Genomic DNA, 17,273 nt, shown 5'->3' with positions numbered 1-17,273 from the left:
TGGCCTAAGCCTATAGCCTTGTTGGCTCACTCGCTGGTTTGCTTATTTTTATTGATTTATGTCCAAAGCCTAGAGTACTTTATGTTTTCAGCATGTTTACTAAGGCAGTGCCTTTATTTTAGCTTATAGAACCAGAACTAGAGTTATGCACATGACCAGAAGTCTCTCTCTCTCTCTCTCACTCACTCACACACACACACACATACACACACACACAAAGAACTGTGTGGTCTCTTCAGGAGAAACGAAACTACTACTCTTCAGGAGAAACGAAACTACTACTTGCGTAACTCTCCATTTCATCTGGATAAGAGCAGATAGATGCCTGAACAGAAAATGTCCAGAAAAAAGACGAAACCTCTAGTTACACAGACTCATTTCAACTGTCCAGTCTGTTTAGATTTATTGAAGGATCCAGTTTCAGTGCAGACAGACCTTCTCCCAAGACCGGTTCTGGGGAAGAACATCTTGCTGGCAGAGATGGTGGAGAAGATGAGGGAGGAAGGTGCCGAAGGAGCGTCTGCACTACGCTGAGCCTGGGGATGAAGAATGCAGTGTTTGCATAGGGAGGAAGCGCAAAGCCACCATGGCCTGTCTAGAGTGTCTGAATTCATACTGCGAGAGCCATTTCAAAAGTCACAAGGAGCTGTTCTTGACAAAGAAACACAAAACCATCAATGCCACTGGACAACTACAGGAGAGAATCTGTGGCCGTCATAACAAACTCCTGGATGTATTTTGCCGTTCTGAACAGCAGTGTGTCTGTTATGAATGTGCACTGGATGGACACAGGGGTCATGACACAATTTCAACTTACATAGAGAGGGCAGAGAAACAGGTAGGCTAGTTGCCATAATTTTATCTGTTCAGAAAACAACTTTGAGTGCTGTGTTTCCTCATTAAAAGGTCTCTGGTAGTGCAATGCTTTAATTTGTAATACTTTTCCACCACCCCCATTTACCTTAACTGCCAAATCCATGTAATAATTACTTTGAAATATGAATTATGTGATTAGAAGCCTATACAGTTAATGTAACTGCCACAGTATTGACATTTTTGCACTGCTTTACCTTGGCTTGGCAGAAGCAAACAAACTTGGCAATCACTCAGAGTATCCAGGAGAAAGAGAATGAGATCCAGGAAATATCAACAGCTATGGAATCTCTCATGGTAAGATTATTTTCAGAGGCCTTCAGCCTTCAAGCCATCTGAGGTGACCAAGGCTTTGTTTTACAGTCACTCAGTATGATAACTGTATGTAACTCAGCAAAGTTCCTGAAAACACCCTAATACTCAACGCAATGGCGGCTTTTAACCAGTAGATGGCGAGCGAGGACCATTTTATTTTCAAAATTAACTTCATCTCACACTTCACACAAAAGTTATAGATTACCATCAGTATTTTAAGATGACAAGTTTGGTGATTAGTGTGTCAAATTAGAGGAAGTTGACCACGGAGAGCCACCGAGGAGTGGAAACAGTTCGATGCCTTGGCTACACCCACTGTGTACCACTGTATGTGGCCTAAAATGTGAATAAAGAGCAAAGTTTAACCAGTCACAGATTCTACCCTCTCTGCATATACAATGCTCAAAAGAATTAAGAGCACGCTTCAATCACACATTGGATTAGTACTCGGACTTTACTTTTGAGCGCAGATGAAATTGTTATCTGGCGACTGTGTGATTTTGAAAGAATTGTCAAACGTTCTGTGAATGTAGTTTGAGAAAAGGGTGGAAGGTTTCAATAAATGTGTTTTAGCAATTGTGAAAAACTGTAAGTGTTCCCTTCATTTTTTGAGCAGTGTACTATATCCCTACACAGGTCTCCGCGCAGACACTGGTAGAGCAAAACAAGAGCGACTTCACCGCGTTCATCAACTCCATTATGGAATGGTGCTCTGAGGTGGAGCAGTGCATCAGAGGGCAGGAGAGAGCTCAGCTGAGTCACGCCAGAAGACAGCTGTCCAACCTGGAGCAAGACATCGAAGGACTGAAGAGGAGGAAAGCTGAACTGGAGCAACTGTCACACACCGAGGACGATGTTCATTTCCTCAAGGGACCGACATCGTGACCATCCTCATGAGGTGCAGCAGCGTGAGTGATGGTCAGTCAACTAACCTTTGTTGTGATTGGTCAGTTGGTTGCTCATGCAGGAGAGTCGCTCAACAGTTTCAACACATCCCTCCGTTACCACTTTTGTTGAATCAACAAAACAGCAACTTTTTGTTCATTTCTGCTACATGGCCATATTAGAAAGTTATGATTTACAATGTTGTTGTAATACAAGCATTATTTGTCAGAAGCCCTTGTTGTGAATATGTTCACCTTGTTGCTTTGACTTTCTGTTATTTAGAATGAAAATGACCATAGTGTGGTGTATTATTTTCTTGTTGGCAGAATTTTCCATCTCTTTACAACCCTCCAGACCAATCGTCGTTGTGGCTCAGCGATGGAGAGAATGGTGTCAATGCCATTAAAGCTTATGGGCCTAGAATGGAAAACCATTTGTTAAACTTCTGCAAAAAGCATCTGGACACAGTATCACAAAAAGGTGTGTGTGTGTGTGTGTGTGTGCACGCACGCGTGCATTTAGCATCCTATGACCATAAGGAAGTGTTCAATGTACTGTACAGCTGAGTGATACGTTTTTATTTCAACAGTGAGAAGAGTGACTCTTGAAGGCCTGACGAGAGAAGACCTCATACAGTGTGAGTAATGGTTCTTATTTGAACATCTAAAAAAAGGTAGTGACAGAGCATGCAATATTGTTAGACTGAATGACAGGCCTAAAAACTGTAGTCTACATGAGGATATACAGTAATTTAGAGACTTCATGCAGAGGGAGAGTTCAAGCAGAGCAAAATATGACTTCACCAGTAACATTGTAGAAACACAGACAACAGAACAGTGTGTGACAAGCAGAGAAATTAACAAGTTTTATCAAGTAAGCCAAGACAGTTGGATTTCATAAAGGAACTAATGTTGTTCAGTGTCTGTGGAATGCTCAGTCACAGGAAACTATTTACAGAAACTATTTTCTCCACCATTAGATGCTACCAGACTAACACTGGACCCAAACACAGCCTACCGTCACTTCAGTTTGAGCGAGAATAACACTAAGTTGTCATGGAGTAATACATGTTGCCAATTTGACCACTATGACCATCCGCAAAGATTTGTGGGATGCCGCCAGGTATTCTGTGAACAGCGCCTGTATGGTCGTTGCTACTGGGAAGTTGAATGGTCTACGCGGTATAAGACTTCTATGGCAGTGTCCTACTTAAGCATTGGACGGAAAGACACAGATGACAAGAACAGGTTTGGTTATAATGATCAGTCTTGGAGTTTGGATTGCTACCCCTCAGGATATGAATTCAGACACAATAACAATGTGACCAAAATTCAGAGAGGATGCCAATCAAGCAGATTGGCTGTGGATGTGGATGTTGAGGGAGGCACTCTGTCTTACTATGAGGTTTCCAGGTCTGGCATTCTCACTACCCTCCACAAGCACAAGACCAAGTTCCTGAAGCCTGTCTACGTAGGCTTTTTTGGGGATGCATATACATATTTAACAATTTGCTCCTTGAAGTAACATGGTGAGAAATTTAAGCAGCTGTTTACACCGTTATGTACATAGCTATGAAGGGAAGTACCCTGGGCTAATACAATTTTGTGTCATGTAGATTTACAAGAAGTTATATTACACCATAATGTATCTTACACTATAATGTATAAGTGTTAAATCGCAGAAAAATGATTCTATAGTGATATCTTCCAGCAACATGATATTAATAGCACTAAAATGTAACAAATAATTGCAGTTCCTATTGTGAGGTGTAATTACACTATAAAATGTGTCTTGTGCTTAAATTCCAATGTCATGACTACATAAATAAATGCAATAATGATTTTCTCTTAACTGATTCAGTTTGTTTGTGCCACTTGACGCATGTCTCTTAGTTATACACACACTATGTTACCAGCAAGGCATTGGTGTTTTTGCTTTATTAAGCCATCAAAAGTTATCACAGTACATTATATCACACTTATTTCAGCATCCATATTATTTTAGAAGCATTCACACATACCTTTTTAGAGAGCTTAAGCATGTAATTTAAAAAAGAACAGGAACAAAAGCCACTACATGAAATCCACTGGTACGTGAAGTTGATTATGTTGTTACAGTTGCACCTTTCAGGATGTGGGACATAGAACAGTGTCAGAACACACAATGCATTGAAGGTTACAAAGCTGTGTAGACAGATCAGTCAAAGTGTCCATGCCGACCCGTCTTAACGCTGATAGTGCCGACAATGGGTATGTGAGCATGAGAGCTTGACCATCAAGCAATGAAAAGTAGCAAACAACATTTTCTTCTGCATCATGGATGGACAGGTGTGTTTGCATTGTTTATCAGGTGAGATGGTAGCAGGATACACTATGGGAAGATACAGTAGCAAGCTCTGGTATGCGGTATGATGCTCTGGGCAAAGTTCTGCTGGGAAACCTTGGGTCCTGGTATTCCTATAAATGAAACTGATATGCATCACCTACCTAAACATTGTTGCAGATCCTGCACCCCATGCATGGCACTGGTATTCTCTGATGACAGAATAAGGTGCATTGCCACACTTCAAGAATTGTGTTCAGGAATGGTTGACAATATTGAAGTTGTTGACCTGGCCTCCAAATACCCCAGGCCCAAACTGGCAACTTGGATTTTAAAGGGACACCAGGCAAGCCTGATGCTTTTTCGCTACGAAACTCCCCCTCGCTCGGTCTGAAGCTTTTTTCCTTTTCTTTGCGTCTTCCGTCAAGGGTTTTCGCTGCTTCTTCGCTGGCTCTGCCATTATACACACGTTTGCAACAATCTTTAGCGTTTCGTTAGCCTGCCTCTGTGCTGTAAACTGATCCTGCTTCAGTCGGCGGGTAGGATACACTGAACTTGCAAGTGGGATATTCTTCCAACAGGCAGTAGGGGCGGGCGAGAGAGCCTTCATTCGCCCCGTAATGAGTCATTTAACCATATACCGACTTATGAAGATGATTAATTAACACGAAAACGTTGCCTGGTGTCCCTTTAATCAGACATGAAAACAGGTCAGGGGTGAAAAAGGTGAGAAGGGCGCGCAAAGTGGGAAATGGCCATTTCATAGCAAAACAAGCGCGAGTGACATTGTTGCCAATAGTGCATAGCTTCCATGGAGTATGAAGTTGCCTAAAACCAGAGATTTATAAAGAAAACAAACTACAAAATGACTATTTTTTTACAAAAAAATACTTATTATTTCTTCTTTTTGGCTTGGGCCTAAGTGTGAAGGGGCCCACTTGCTCTGTTTGGCAATATGCTTCACCCTGGCCCTCCTCTCCTCCTCAGTAATCTACATGAGTTTTCTTTCTTTGTGCCTGAAGTTATCAGACATTTCTGAAGATTTCATAGACCTATACGGGACACTTCATAGTAGACTATTAGAATAAGTCTGAATAAGATAAGTCTGAATATTTGTTGGACCAAACCAGGTAATAAATAAACTTGGGTAGGGTAGACTAGGCTTTAATTTGTAAAATTGGTTTGAAATGTTTTAACCTGCAGCTAGGCTACTTACAGATTGTGGCATTGTGCTAGTGTGTCAGGCCACTGAACGTTTCTTAAAAGACAGCATTGCCATGTCAAACACTGTTTTTGTCTCTGAACTCGACAAAACGCACCAGCCCAGTTTAGGAGCATTTAATTCAACTATTTAGTTATTCACATTAGCCTTTGTTATACTGATAAAGTATGCCTATTTGCTTCACCTTTTGTCGATCTAGATGGCTAAAACTGCACGTATTCTTCATCAAATTAACTCGTTATGTCTATATTTCTGTCCAATATCGCTAACTTTAACAACAGCATATGCTACGTTGCTACACCAATCTCAACGTCTTTTTCTGACAGAAGTTGAACGTTTCAACTAGCCCACCTGTGACATCAATAAGCATCTCTCCCATGATCTCTCCTCGCCGGGCTCACATTTCAGACGCATGTAGTCACACAGACAGGGAGGCTATTCCAGCGCATGCGTTCTGTTCGCGTTGCATCCGCGGCAAAATTTAGCTTCCACTGTTTAATAGGCTAAATGCATAGGGCCTGCATTCACATAATCGTTGCTGGATCAGACAAGTTTTTAATTGGGCTCTTGTCTTACAACGCATTCGCGTCTGCGCGTGATTTGTAAACTCAGTTGTAACCCCATACCCCCCCCCCCCCCACACACACACACACACAATATTTTCTCATCGGATCTGCGCGAACCACGTAATCCCTATTTTGGATTCAAAACGGCGAATTTCGCCGAAAGGTGAGGAGTTTTCATGCCTGCTTTAATGTAAGACCTGTTAAGATCTGCTGCTGATCTGACATCACAGGGCACTTCCAGAGGTCTTGTAGAGTCCATGCCTTGACTTATTAAAGCTGTTTTGGCAGCAGGACGGTGACCTTTGAGTACATGAGCTGTATGTAGAGGATCAGTGTATGCTAAATAAATTTTAAAAAAATGACAATATAGGTTTGAAGCGCTGTGATCAGTCCAATTTATTTAATGGATTACAAAACTTAAGGTGTTCTCTACCCACTTTCAGTAATCTCATTAACTCCCACCATCCAATCACATCATTTGCACATTCCAAAATAAATACTTAGTACATAATGTAGACCTACAAATGGCATCTATAAACAAACCTTAACCTCTTGCACAATTTACATGTATGGGAGTTACATCAACAGGCAGTATAGACGACTGAAATTGGGTTAATATTGAAAATTCAGACAAAGTAATGAGACCAATTTAATAATTGAAGAGTTTGGTTCCAAAACACTATATCCACCATTTTAATGAATTTTCATAAATCATGTTTTCAGTCATTTCATTAGAACTGCATTTGTGAATTGTTATTTTATTTATCTTTACTCAATTAAAACAGCACAACTGCAATTTGATATTACCTGAAATACACAATTTAATAGCATGACCTTTTAATGTTTTTAAAAACGGAGATATCGAGTTTTGGAACCAAACTCTTCATTTTCAAATCTCCACACTTAGTTACTCAAAGATAGCCAGGTAATGTCCATGGAGGTGTGTAATAATTCAATGAATAAATCTTTGGTCATTAAAGTTCTTAAAGCCACTGACCAGAAGTCATACATGCCTTTCCATGTTGCTGTACAATACCAGCAAATCATTACTACCGCTTGATGATGCATGGACACTTGATACAAATGACATTCAAGTACAAAAATCCACGTTCTCATTTGGCTGGGAAGCCTGAATGTGAGGATGTATGCATGGCAGGCTACTGTGTATCCTAGTCTAAACTCCTCGTTCAGGATTTCAAGTGGAAGTGGCAAGACTGGGCTTGTTTGACACTGCTAGAGGAATGGACAACTGACAGTATACAAATACAAAGAAAATCACTACGTAGGCTAAATCAGAAGTCCACACTAATTCATCAGGCACATGACATGCTGTAAACAGTAAAAAAAAAAAAAACCTTCCTTGGTGGATCCCAGTTTGGGGAATTTATTTGACAAAAAAATAAATAAAAAACTAGAACAATGGTATGCCCTTGCATAGAAACATGCAGTAGTAAAAGGATGACTTAGCATCGATGCACCTTTTTTTGACATTTGACACTGACTGCTAATTATGTGACATCACAGAAGGTGTCACATAATTAGCTCCTCACAAATGCTCATACTGACAGTATCAGTAACTGACCACAGTCACAAATGTCCACAGGGTGAAGCATAAGTCGCAGAGGAAAAAAAGCCTCCATCTGGTTTGAAACAATTTTCCACAGATACAAGACAAGCATTGACACCCCAAGCCTAGAGTGAGGATCTCCTTGGTGCCACCAGCATAACAGGCCTAGTGGCATTCCACGGGGAGAGAGAGAGAGAGAGAGAGGGAAACCGGCACAGCGGGGTCAGGTTCAGGCACTTCGTCTCATAGAGACAAAGAGAGTGGTATACATGCACGGACAATGGTTTGTGTCTGAGAACCAATGCATATTAAAGAGTGGAGTAAAAACTAACATATACATACACAACAAGAAGGACAAAGGAAGTCAACTGCATGAAAAAGGGAGTTCACTGTGTGTATGTGTGTCAGAGAGCGAGAGCGAGAGAGAGTGTGTGCGCGCGCGCACGTGTGTCAGTGAGAGAGAGAGAGAGAGAGAGAGAGAGAGAGAGAGAGTGTGTGCGCGCGCACGTGTGTCAGTGAGAGAGAGAGATAGAGAGAGAGAGAGAGAGAGAGAGAGAGAGAGAGAGAGTGTGTGCGCGCGCACGTGTGTCAGTGAGAGAGAGAGATAGAGAGAGAGAGAGAGAGAGAGAGAGAGAGAGAGAGAGAGAGAGAGAGAGAGAGAGAGAGAGAGAGAGAGAGAGAGAGTGTGTATTTGGCATGTAAGAATGGCAGTGGAGCACAACCAACCAAACAATCCAGGTGAAAGGTTAAATGTCTATGGAACAACAGTCAAGGTACATTTGCCACTCAAAAAGGAGAACAGTGAGTAACTAACCTAACACACAAAGGCACTTGGCATGTCATACGTTTTCAAAGTCACAAACATATCATGGAGTCACCAAAGACGAGCAAACAACAAACGCATATTCCCTTTGTTTTCATCAAAGTCAAGGGGCAGTTGCTACAGCTGGTCATATTAATCAGCATTAAACCATCACTCACAGAACATGCAACAGACTACCACAACCATTTGGATTGTCAAGAAAGACTGTCCAGGATACATTAAAAAAAAAAAAAAAAACACACACATAAATATACTTGTGTAAATATACATTAAAAAAAATCATCAAAAGAATTCTTCTTTGCAAGCATCAGAGGTACCTGAGTGTCTGAAAGGGTTGATGCTTACATAGACGCATGAATGCTGTATTGCATCTTGAGTGAGTAAAGCACATCGGCAGGGGCACAGTTCTTGTGGAATCAGATGGTGGAAAGGTTTTCGGCCAGGTAGTACAGACTGTAGCCATTGCAAACTATGCAACATAGGTTGCACAGAGATGACAGTAGGTGGTAGAGCCAGAGGCGGTTGCTTAGCCTCTTGTACTTGGGGTCAGACTCACAGAGCTTAGCGTAGGCCTCGCGATTTGAAGAGAGGCCAATGTCCAGACCCAGTCCACAGGCTTGCTCGATGAGGTGCATATCTGCCATGATCTCGGACGTCATCTGGCCAAACCACTGGGCATTGATGGCAGCCACCGTCACACACACAAAGAATATGAAGATCTGTAGGTATCGAAGGCAACAGAAAGTCACGAAATAGCAAAGTCAGGTATCGGGATAGATGTAACAGACATGAGGAACGGGATAAACAGGGAGAGTGGAGGACAGAGGCAAACACTCTTTAAAGCCTCCATGATCAACTGTAGCACCATACTGAAGGCCCTTCATCAATAAACACTTTCAAAGGGACTAAAAAAAAAAAAAACTGATTTTCTTTTACATTAATTCTTGCCCCAGAATTTTAGGGCTAGTCTCAAAGTTTTTTTTAACAGTGTTTTTCTCCCGTCATTGCTGGCTGCTGCAGTGACATGTTAGCTAGCTTTTTGCGTCTTTATGAAAAATTGACCTTTTACACAGCAGCCATTTCTGACATGAAATATATGGCATGCCCAGGTGTTACTAATGACATTAATTAAGGTTCTGGTTCTGCTACACTTAAATTTAACAGACTTAGGAGAGTCTGATAAATTACTTAAGCACATGAAAAGTAGGCTATTGATGCTTTGTAGGTTTTACATGGGAGAGCAATGGGCCTTATTAGTCTATAAAGACTTTGTTTGTAAGTAAACATTATATTAGCCTATACTATATGATGCTGCATAATATAATGTTGACTTACAAACAAAGTCTTTATTTATAGACTAATAATGAAGATCGTGGTCTCCTATGTAAATGCTACAAAGCATCAATAGCCCACTTTTCATGTGCTCACACAAAACTTTCAGCACTTGACACTAAACTTTAATTTTTTTTTTGCTTAGGGGCTCTGTAGTATCTGAACATGCAAGCTCCTACCTGGAAAGCTTCCTTTTCATCCAGAAGATCACTAGGGTGGTGGACAGCAAATATAGCCAGATTGAAGAAGGCACAGGCTGAACCAATGTGATGGTAGAATGGAAACAGCCGGCTCTGAATGAACCCAAACGTGTGTCTGTTAAGGTGGTTGTCCATCACTAAGCCTGGGGAAACAAATGCAACAACCGAAAAAGAAAGTTGATCACATGGACAAGCTGTGGAGGTAGATTTGTTTGCAAATTGGGATGATGACCCATAACTCACTGGAAATAAATGTGACCCATATCTGCATTCCCCAAAAGGTGGAGAGGAAGATGAGGTGCAGGAGTTTGGTAGTGACCGTGGGCTCCATGTCTGTTGCCATGACGACCCTCTCAGTAGACAATGCCACCAGGCACTATCGTCTCTTGTCACCCCTTTCACGCTGATTCTCTTTGGTTGTAGCTGCTGTAGCCTTGATGAACGGGCTCTGCTACTGCCTACAGCATAAGCATAAACAATACATGATCACAGAGGCATATCTGCGTTCTGAATGTGAGCAGGCTTTCATATGACGGTATATTTAATGTTCAACTCAAAGACATCAGAAACCAAACAGCGCACACGCATAGCCTAGGCTACGACTACATCACAGTGGCAGTGCAGGGAGGGTGGAGTCGTTGACCCTTCACCTATTTGTAGGCCTACATAATCCAAACCTGCATCCACCTGAGGTTCAATTAGACTAAACATGAACTCGAGCAACTAAAATTATTAAACGTGTTGGTGATTAAAGGCGGGTTAGGCTACATCTAGTTTTGCACTCTGGTCTAGCACAAAATCTAGAAACCAGTCTAGACCAGTCAGCTGGATTTTTTTTTACAGCAATCTATCGACAAACCGAACCAAACCAGGACACGCCCCAAACATTAGCTAATATTATTTTGAAGGGATAGAATGTTAACTACTGAGACGTTTGTCAATGTCACCTTCGTTATAAAATTATGAACTTTTAATGCAACGAATCAGTGAAGATGCAGACAACTGAACTGAACTAAGCGTTTTCCCCAAGTAGCCTAGCCTGCAACAGAAAATATTTAGCCAACTATTGCGAGCTGGCATTTCCACACTTCAGACAAACCAACAAAGCATGTCAGGTGGCTTACGAAGACGGTACACATCTATAATGGACACGTCAATTGTAGCACAGGCTACCATACAAGTTTGTGAAATAATTTAGAAAGCAATTGTGATTTTAAATTAGCCTAACAGAGGTGAGTGTTGATATTAAGTTGCGAACTGTAGCCTATAGATCTATTCATCAAATCCAAATAATGTCAGTCTGTTATGCAACAGATTAGTAGCCTAGACTAGAAATTAACTCCTTGCAGATCAGCAACTCACCTTAAGACTTCTCAGGCTGAGACAGAAAAAGAAGCAAAGGAGAACGACTTTCCGAGTATGTCTCCCCAAGTAGCTAACTTTTCATTGGTTCAAGTCACGAAAGTACAACCTGAGTGGCTGCTTGTCGTCAGCGCAGATGTCAACTTGAGGTTTTGTTACCATTTGTCAACTTGTAGCAGCTACCCCAAGTGGTCACTTCTAGAATTCATCCACTTCCCCTGGGCTACCTTAACAGAACGCTATTTTGGAAGTATGATGCCCATTCAAGTTAACCTAAAGAATAACTAGAATGCCTATTCAATCCAAACATAATCAAGAAAGTAAAGTAAAGCAATTCGAGTCGCCATTGGCCCGTTTCCAAGAGACACATCATTAATACATTATGAAGTGAGTATACGTCATCGTTGTCATGGGCACATATCAACTAAACATAGATTGTGTCATCTTGTAGATGCTCCAGTTGGTGCAAAAAAGGATGGCTGAAAAAAAATTCAAGGGAGCCCCATTTGGGACACAGGCCGCCAGGTAGCTTTACACGAGTTAAGAAAGAGAATTCCATTCTAATGTAGATGACATTTTTTTTTTTACAATATAAATGCATTTGGTTTGCCAGGATGTTGCTGAATATATTTGCCCTTGGGTATACAGTTGACTACATAATGCTGACAAATATGTTCTTAAATTAACACATTAAAATGGTCTCTGTCTACCAGGTTTGATGTTTCAGCTGTCCATCCTGCAAACAAGAGGGTGGGGACTTACACAGAGATACCCTACTGCAAAAAAATGACAAGTGAATCGGTAAAACACTGAAACATACTGTAGGCTACTTATTGTATAGAGTATTATGGTATACTGTAGTTATAGAGTCTTAATTCTTTTCTAGTTTGATATAGACAGTATTTTCAGACTTAGAAAATGTTTTTTTTCTTAGTCACTCATTACCTTTTTTGCTCTAAGGAAAATATTCTTAATATGACTACTTGGTTTTCACTCTTTTATTTGGAATCTCTTCGGGAATGTGTGTATTACAGGAGAGAAACCTTGGGCCAGGCACATACAATCCAGACATCAGTGACTTTGGTCCGAGAGCAATTCAAGAGCGGACTAAGGGCCCTGGTTGGAGGAGGGCACTAGAGATGGCCCGCCAGGCGCAGATGCCTGGACTCCTGTACAGGGAAGCGTGGGATAACAAACATCTCCTGGTAAGAGCTTAGGGCAGGGCCGCTGTGCCGGCCAACATGTTATTGGATAGACAGAATTAGAGCAGAGGAGAAGAATTCTGGAGGTTTGTTCGCATAGATCTCTGTTTCTCGATGTCACCGAGTACTGTCGGTACAACCTCTAGCTCTTTATTAATATGGAATAGATGTACAGGAGTGGTCCCAGGGGCAGGTCCTCTTGGAGAGTCGTTGATCAGAATGACCCTGCCTTGTAACTGCCCAAGTGTTATGCTAATATAATAGTGACTGGGTACTTGGAGCAGTTACTACCCTACTCAAGGACAATGGGAAGGTATGAAAGCCATCCATTCCTGCACACCCAGTATCATACCTGGAAGTAATAGTGTCTAGAAAGTCATGCTAAATCTAAATCTACAGAATGTATAGACCAGAGATACAAATGGGTACAAAATCATGAATGAACATAAGAAATACACAGTATGTACATTTACAGGAAGGATTCTGATTCACAACTCTTTCAATGCCCCCAGAGTGTAGCACTGTAGTTGCCTGGCAGCTCTAGCTGTTGGCTGCAGCAACTCAAGCTAGGTAGAACCGATGGTTTTCGTTTTTTTTCCATACCGACAGAACCTGGCGACCTCTAGAAACAGAGGTATCTGTAAAAAATCACCTGAATTCTCCTTTAAATTGGGCATATTTAAAGATGTTAAGGACTGTATTAAAACGTAAAAGATCCACATGCCCATTTAGCTTTAATTTGCACAACATCACTGGTTGAGGGTTAAAGGTCATAGGTCGAAACCTCTTCCCCTCTTAAAGGACAGATGAATATTGTTCTGCTTGGTTTTGAGGGAACAGAATCAGAAGACAAATTAATAAAAACAGACCAAAGCAAAACATTGCATAACTATTGTCAATGTGATTCCACTACAATGTATGATAAATGTAAAAATAACCATATAGACATTATTCAGATACAAATTATTCAGCTACTTATTTGTATATTTTTTGCATCATTTAGGCTACAAGGACCACTGCTCACAAACAATACACTATGCTTTCCTCTCACAGAAAGCCAAAGTTGGTCCTGGTACCTACAAGACCACAGACTTCATTGAAGAACTGAACAAGAAACCAGGCAGCATCAGAGGTGTCTGTGATTCCAGGGAGGAGAGATTTCCAGAAACACGGGTATACACAAGATCAGGGGCACCGCTAGAAATTCTGGACCCTATGCAGACCCTATTCTGGACTATGGTGCCCCTGCACAAGATTACCACTTGATGGAGACAAAGAAACATATTGCATTGGTTCTTGGGACACTCATTGGGCGATGAGACAACAGCTTGAAAAGCACTTTCCTTGTAATCCTTCTTTCTTGTGCAATCCATGTGTCTTCTGTCTACATACTACTAAAAACGCATGTCACCTCTCTCTGCCTTATAGTGCTGGACTCCTGGCCCTGGGACGTATGCCATAGGGGCAAAAGCGGAGAAGAGAGTCAAGTCAGCTGGGACCAGGCCCTCCATAGTCTTTGGCTCAGGGGTAGAGCGCTTCACAGAGGGGGAAGTGGTAACTACTAGACATTACTACTGTCCAGTATTCTTCTAAACCTGTGCAAGTAGTTTTTAAGTAACACTTTCAGTGATCGCAACAATGGCTTAGCAGTTACACGCTGAAAAAGTACTAGATATTACTACTGTCCAGTATTCTTCTAAACCTGTGCAAGTAGTTTTTAAGTAACACTTTCAGTGATCACAACAATAACTTGACAGTTACACACTGAAAATTTTGCTATATTAAGGCTTTGGCATTTACCTTCCCCAGGGCCTTACCTACCTGTGAAAGCAGTTTCAATAGTTATTCAGTTTTTGAGTTACTTGTTCAAAGCATTTCAAGACAATGAGTGCAAATTCGTAAAAAGATGACTAAAGCCGCTTGGCTCAAAGCTAAAAGGTAGTCAGCAAGACCACGCCCCTTTGTTTGTTTTTTGTTTTGTTTTTTAACCTGCTAAATGTTTGTGCTGTCAGGAGGTTGGACTGAGCCCAGGCACGTACGACATGAAGGGCTCTATTGACCTGGTGTTGAACAGCAGCACTGGCAAACGAGGCCCTTATGACCTCTTCACTGGACCAAGAAACAAACCAATCTGCTCTGGCTACTTTGCTGCTCCGGTAATTATGGGGGAAAAGGCCCTCCTTTGAGATGTGACATAAAAATTGAGGAAATTAGCTAATTTGCCATGTGCAAACAAAATGCAGCATCATATCCCTTTTTCTTACCATTCTTTACAACAAGAAGGTGTAATTTGAAACATTACAATACAAGGGGAAATAAGGAAATAAATGACTGCTAGGACACAAAGTGTCACTGATGAAAATCACCACTCTTAAGTAAACAGAAATATTGTGAAGCAGTGCTCTTTAGATACACTGTTGAATAGTCTCTGATGACATAGCCAATCATGATTCAAGTGTAAGTCACAACTCAAATGATTCCATGTAGTGTTTAACATAAAAAAAAGAGGAAATTAGCTAATTCGGAGTATGCAACCAAAAAATCAGTAACCCTTTTTCTCTGCTTATTTTTCCTCTCAGAAAATAGTCAATCTGAACCCAGGGCAGTACACCAAGGAGATGCCAAGGTTCGGAGAGGACCTGGAGAAGCCAGCGAAGCGAAAGCACGGCGTGTTTGGCACTCTGGAGCAGTATCCTGCCGTGCCCACTGACAGGATCTTCCACAGCACCCAGTCCCATTGCAAGAGGTCTGCAGTAAGTAGCAACCACTGGTGCCTTTGCCGATGAATGCATGCTGTTTTGCCATACACACACTGACACTGTGGTGGGGTGGTTCAGGAGGTAATGGAGTTGTTCAGCAACCGGAAGGTGTCCTTGAGCAAGTTACTGAACCCCAAACGGCTCCCAATGTTCTGGTAGATGCCTTGCATAGAAGCCTTCACTGTCGCCGTATGAATTTTTGAGTGAATGGGTGACTGTAAATCACTTTGAGGAGTAAAAGTGCTTCGCCTTATTCACCCGGTGGCCAGAACGAGGCTACAGGGTACACTTGCCATTATACCTCAGTACTTTATGTTCATGTAATAATTGGGCTATTAATGTGTGTTAAGTAAGAGTTCCACCTGTGTGCAAATGCAAACAAAAATGCAAGAAAAAAAGACTTAGGAACTGTATAGTTCTAGGGATAGCTTTAGTTAATAGTTAGTAGAGCTGTGTTCCTAGAACTCTTGTGTACGAATGCACCTATATATGCAGTATATTTACCATTATTTCTGGCCATCTCACTGCTGTACCATACTATATACCATGGTGTTTTTTCACTGGTGCTGAATGGTTATCAAACTTGCTAAAGCTGGTGCAATGTTTCCCCCTTTTCCCAGACGAGTCCGGGCCCAGGGTGGTACGAGGTGACCCCAGTAAGTCGCCCAGGGAGTCGTTCTGCCCCGCCCTTCCTCTCCTCTGCTCCGCGGGTCAGCAAGAGAGCAGAGAGACTGCAGATGGGTGGCCAACATGTGAGTAGTCCTCATAGACAGAAGACTGTGGACATCTATAAAGGAGCCTATATGCATGTAAGGGAAGGGAGTTTTTCCTTGCCCCTGTTGCTTTAATGCTTGCTCGGGGGGGGGGGGGGGCACTGACAGCATTTTTTAAATGCTGTCAGTGTCATTTTATGAAAAAAAGATTTATTATGAATGTAAGTGCATTAGCAGGTGTGCATGTGAAGAGTTGAACGTCATTTGTACCCAAACAGAGCGTCATTGGGCCAGGCAACTACAACATCCTGGACATGAACCGGAACAACATCAGGGGTCACCAGTGTGTCTTCATCTCTGAAACACAGAGATATCTGCACTGCCCCAACAGGGACAAATACATACAGTAAGAAATCATGCAGTGTGTGTTTCATGCAAAAGAAACAGACAATGCTCAGATACTAATCTTACAATGGCAAACAGCCCTCTAGCACAACGGTTAAATATAGTATGTGTTTAAGGGCACGACTGCATACTTTACTCTTTAAAGAAACTTGTGTATTTTAAATAAATTGCAATGTGATTTGGATAGGTGTTTTATCTGATGGCGCTATGAGATATAGTAAATATTCATTCCTTTGACAGGGAAAGACTGAGACCTGTCAATGCCAGGATGGCAAGAAGAGCTTTCACAGCTACCACATGAAGCACATCTGCAAGGCTCTGTGAAGCCTGGCAGGATTGAGTGCCCTGGACAAAAGACAACAAGAAATCTGCATGACTATTTTGGAATTACATATTTTGCACAGGAGAGGTGTTAAATTCATTTTGCTATAGGTAGGGGATTTTTTTTATAGTGACCAATCAACAACCATGTCTAATTAACATTACACAACAACAATGCACAGTTGCCTGGTGGCAGTTGAAAATGTGCCGCATGTTGTACCTAGGTTCCGTAAAGGCTTCTCCTTCACAGTACAGCTTGTGCTGCTGGTAGCCTGGATGCCCAACCAGAAAAACAAAGCAACAAAAAACAAAGTCATCAACAAAGCAACCTTTGTGTGCCAAAAACACCTTCACAAACAGAGTAGCCTTTGTGAGCTTCATTGGGGTTATCAAGCAAGCTTGATAC

General features: G+C 41.6%; 3 protein-coding genes across 5 annotated transcripts; 2 read left to right on the top strand and 1 right to left on the bottom strand.

The window, feature by feature from the left end:
* The first annotated feature begins 169 nt into the window (after positions 1-169).
* Positions 170-3,924, top strand: LOC121677396 (tripartite motif-containing protein 16-like). 3 transcript variants are annotated; one of them, XR_006020959.1, is made up of 6 exons: positions 170-838; positions 1,084-1,170; positions 1,825-2,096; positions 2,400-2,553; positions 2,663-2,710; positions 3,053-3,924. XR_006020959.1 is itself a non-coding variant. In XM_042056090.1 (6 exons), exons 1-6 carry the CDS (start codon positions 587-589, stop codon positions 3,595-3,597), a joined length of 1,320 nt encoding a protein of 439 aa, XP_041912024.1. In that variant the 5' UTR covers positions 170-586; the 3' UTR covers positions 3,598-3,924. The 3 variants fall into 3 exon arrangements, 1 of the variants encoding a protein (XP_041912024.1); XR_006020958.1 differs by having other exon boundaries at positions 1,825-2,106; XM_042056090.1 differs by having other exon boundaries at positions 1,825-2,058.
* Positions 3,925-8,447: 4,523 nt separating this feature from the next.
* si:ch211-121a2.4 (transmembrane protein 205) lies at positions 8,448-11,830 on the bottom strand. The gene is made up of 4 exons (XM_042056092.1): positions 11,468-11,830; positions 10,349-10,563; positions 10,085-10,248; positions 8,448-9,292 (listed from the first exon to the last, which is right to left on the bottom strand). Exons 2-4 carry the CDS (start codon positions 10,446-10,448, stop codon positions 8,990-8,992), a joined length of 567 nt encoding a protein of 188 aa, XP_041912026.1. The 5' UTR covers positions 10,449-10,563; positions 11,468-11,830; the 3' UTR covers positions 8,448-8,989.
* On the top strand, positions 10,734-16,952 carry LOC121677397 (lymphocyte expansion molecule-like). The gene is made up of 11 exons (XM_042056091.1): positions 10,734-11,236; positions 11,919-11,992; positions 12,181-12,268; positions 12,502-12,672; positions 13,723-13,842; positions 14,098-14,223; positions 14,682-14,825; positions 15,249-15,422; positions 16,049-16,180; positions 16,420-16,547; positions 16,787-16,952. The coding sequence occupies exons 2-11, from the start codon at positions 11,919-11,921 to the stop codon at positions 16,845-16,847; spliced, it is 1,218 nt and encodes a 405-aa protein (XP_041912025.1). The 5' UTR covers positions 10,734-11,236; the 3' UTR covers positions 16,848-16,952.
* Positions 16,953-17,273: the final 321 nt, after the last annotated feature.

Source organism: Alosa sapidissima, chromosome 12, assembly GCF_018492685.1.
Source record: "Alosa sapidissima isolate fAloSap1 chromosome 12, fAloSap1.pri, whole genome shotgun sequence".
Classification (NCBI taxonomy): Eukaryota; Metazoa; Chordata; class Actinopteri; order Clupeiformes; family Clupeidae; genus Alosa; species Alosa sapidissima.
The sequence above is the reverse complement of the archived record's forward strand: the minus strand, read 5'-3'. Positions and strand labels throughout refer to the sequence as shown.

What these genes read in the sequence shown, in the direction of transcription:
- si:ch211-121a2.4 (XM_042056092.1), bottom strand. Translation starts at nt 10,448, where the DNA reads ATGGCAACAGACATGGAGCCCACGGTCACTACCAAACTCCTGCACCTC. An exon ending in ATGGGTCACATTTATTTCCA is followed by an intron (nt 10,249 to 10,348) that starts GTGAGTTATGGG and finishes TTGTTTCCCCAG; the next exon opens with GCTTAGTGATGGACAACCAC. An exon ending in ATGAAAAGGAAGCTTTCCAG is followed by an intron (nt 9,293 to 10,084) that starts GTAGGAGCTTGC and finishes CGATACCTACAG; the next exon opens with ATCTTCATATTCTTTGTGTG.
- LOC121677397 (XM_042056091.1), top strand. Translation starts at nt 11,919, where the DNA reads ATGCTCCAGTTGGTGCAAAAAAGGATGGCTGAAAAAAAATTCAAGGGA. An exon ending in GGGATAACAAACATCTCCTG is followed by an intron (nt 12,673 to 13,722) that starts GTAAGAGCTTAG and finishes TTCCTCTCACAG; the next exon opens with AAAGCCAAAGTTGGTCCTGG. An exon ending in CTGGCTACTTTGCTGCTCCG is followed by an intron (nt 14,826 to 15,248) that starts GTAATTATGGGG and finishes TTTTCCTCTCAG; the next exon opens with AAAATAGTCAATCTGAACCC.
- LOC121677396 (XM_042056090.1), top strand. Translation starts at nt 587, where the DNA reads ATGGCCTGTCTAGAGTGTCTGAATTCATACTGCGAGAGCCATTTCAAA. An exon ending in TAGAGAGGGCAGAGAAACAG is followed by an intron (nt 839 to 1,083) that starts GTAGGCTAGTTG and finishes TTGGCTTGGCAG; the next exon opens with AAGCAAACAAACTTGGCAAT. An exon ending in ACGATGTTCATTTCCTCAAG is followed by an intron (nt 2,059 to 2,399) that starts GGACCGACATCG and finishes TCTTGTTGGCAG; the next exon opens with AATTTTCCATCTCTTTACAA.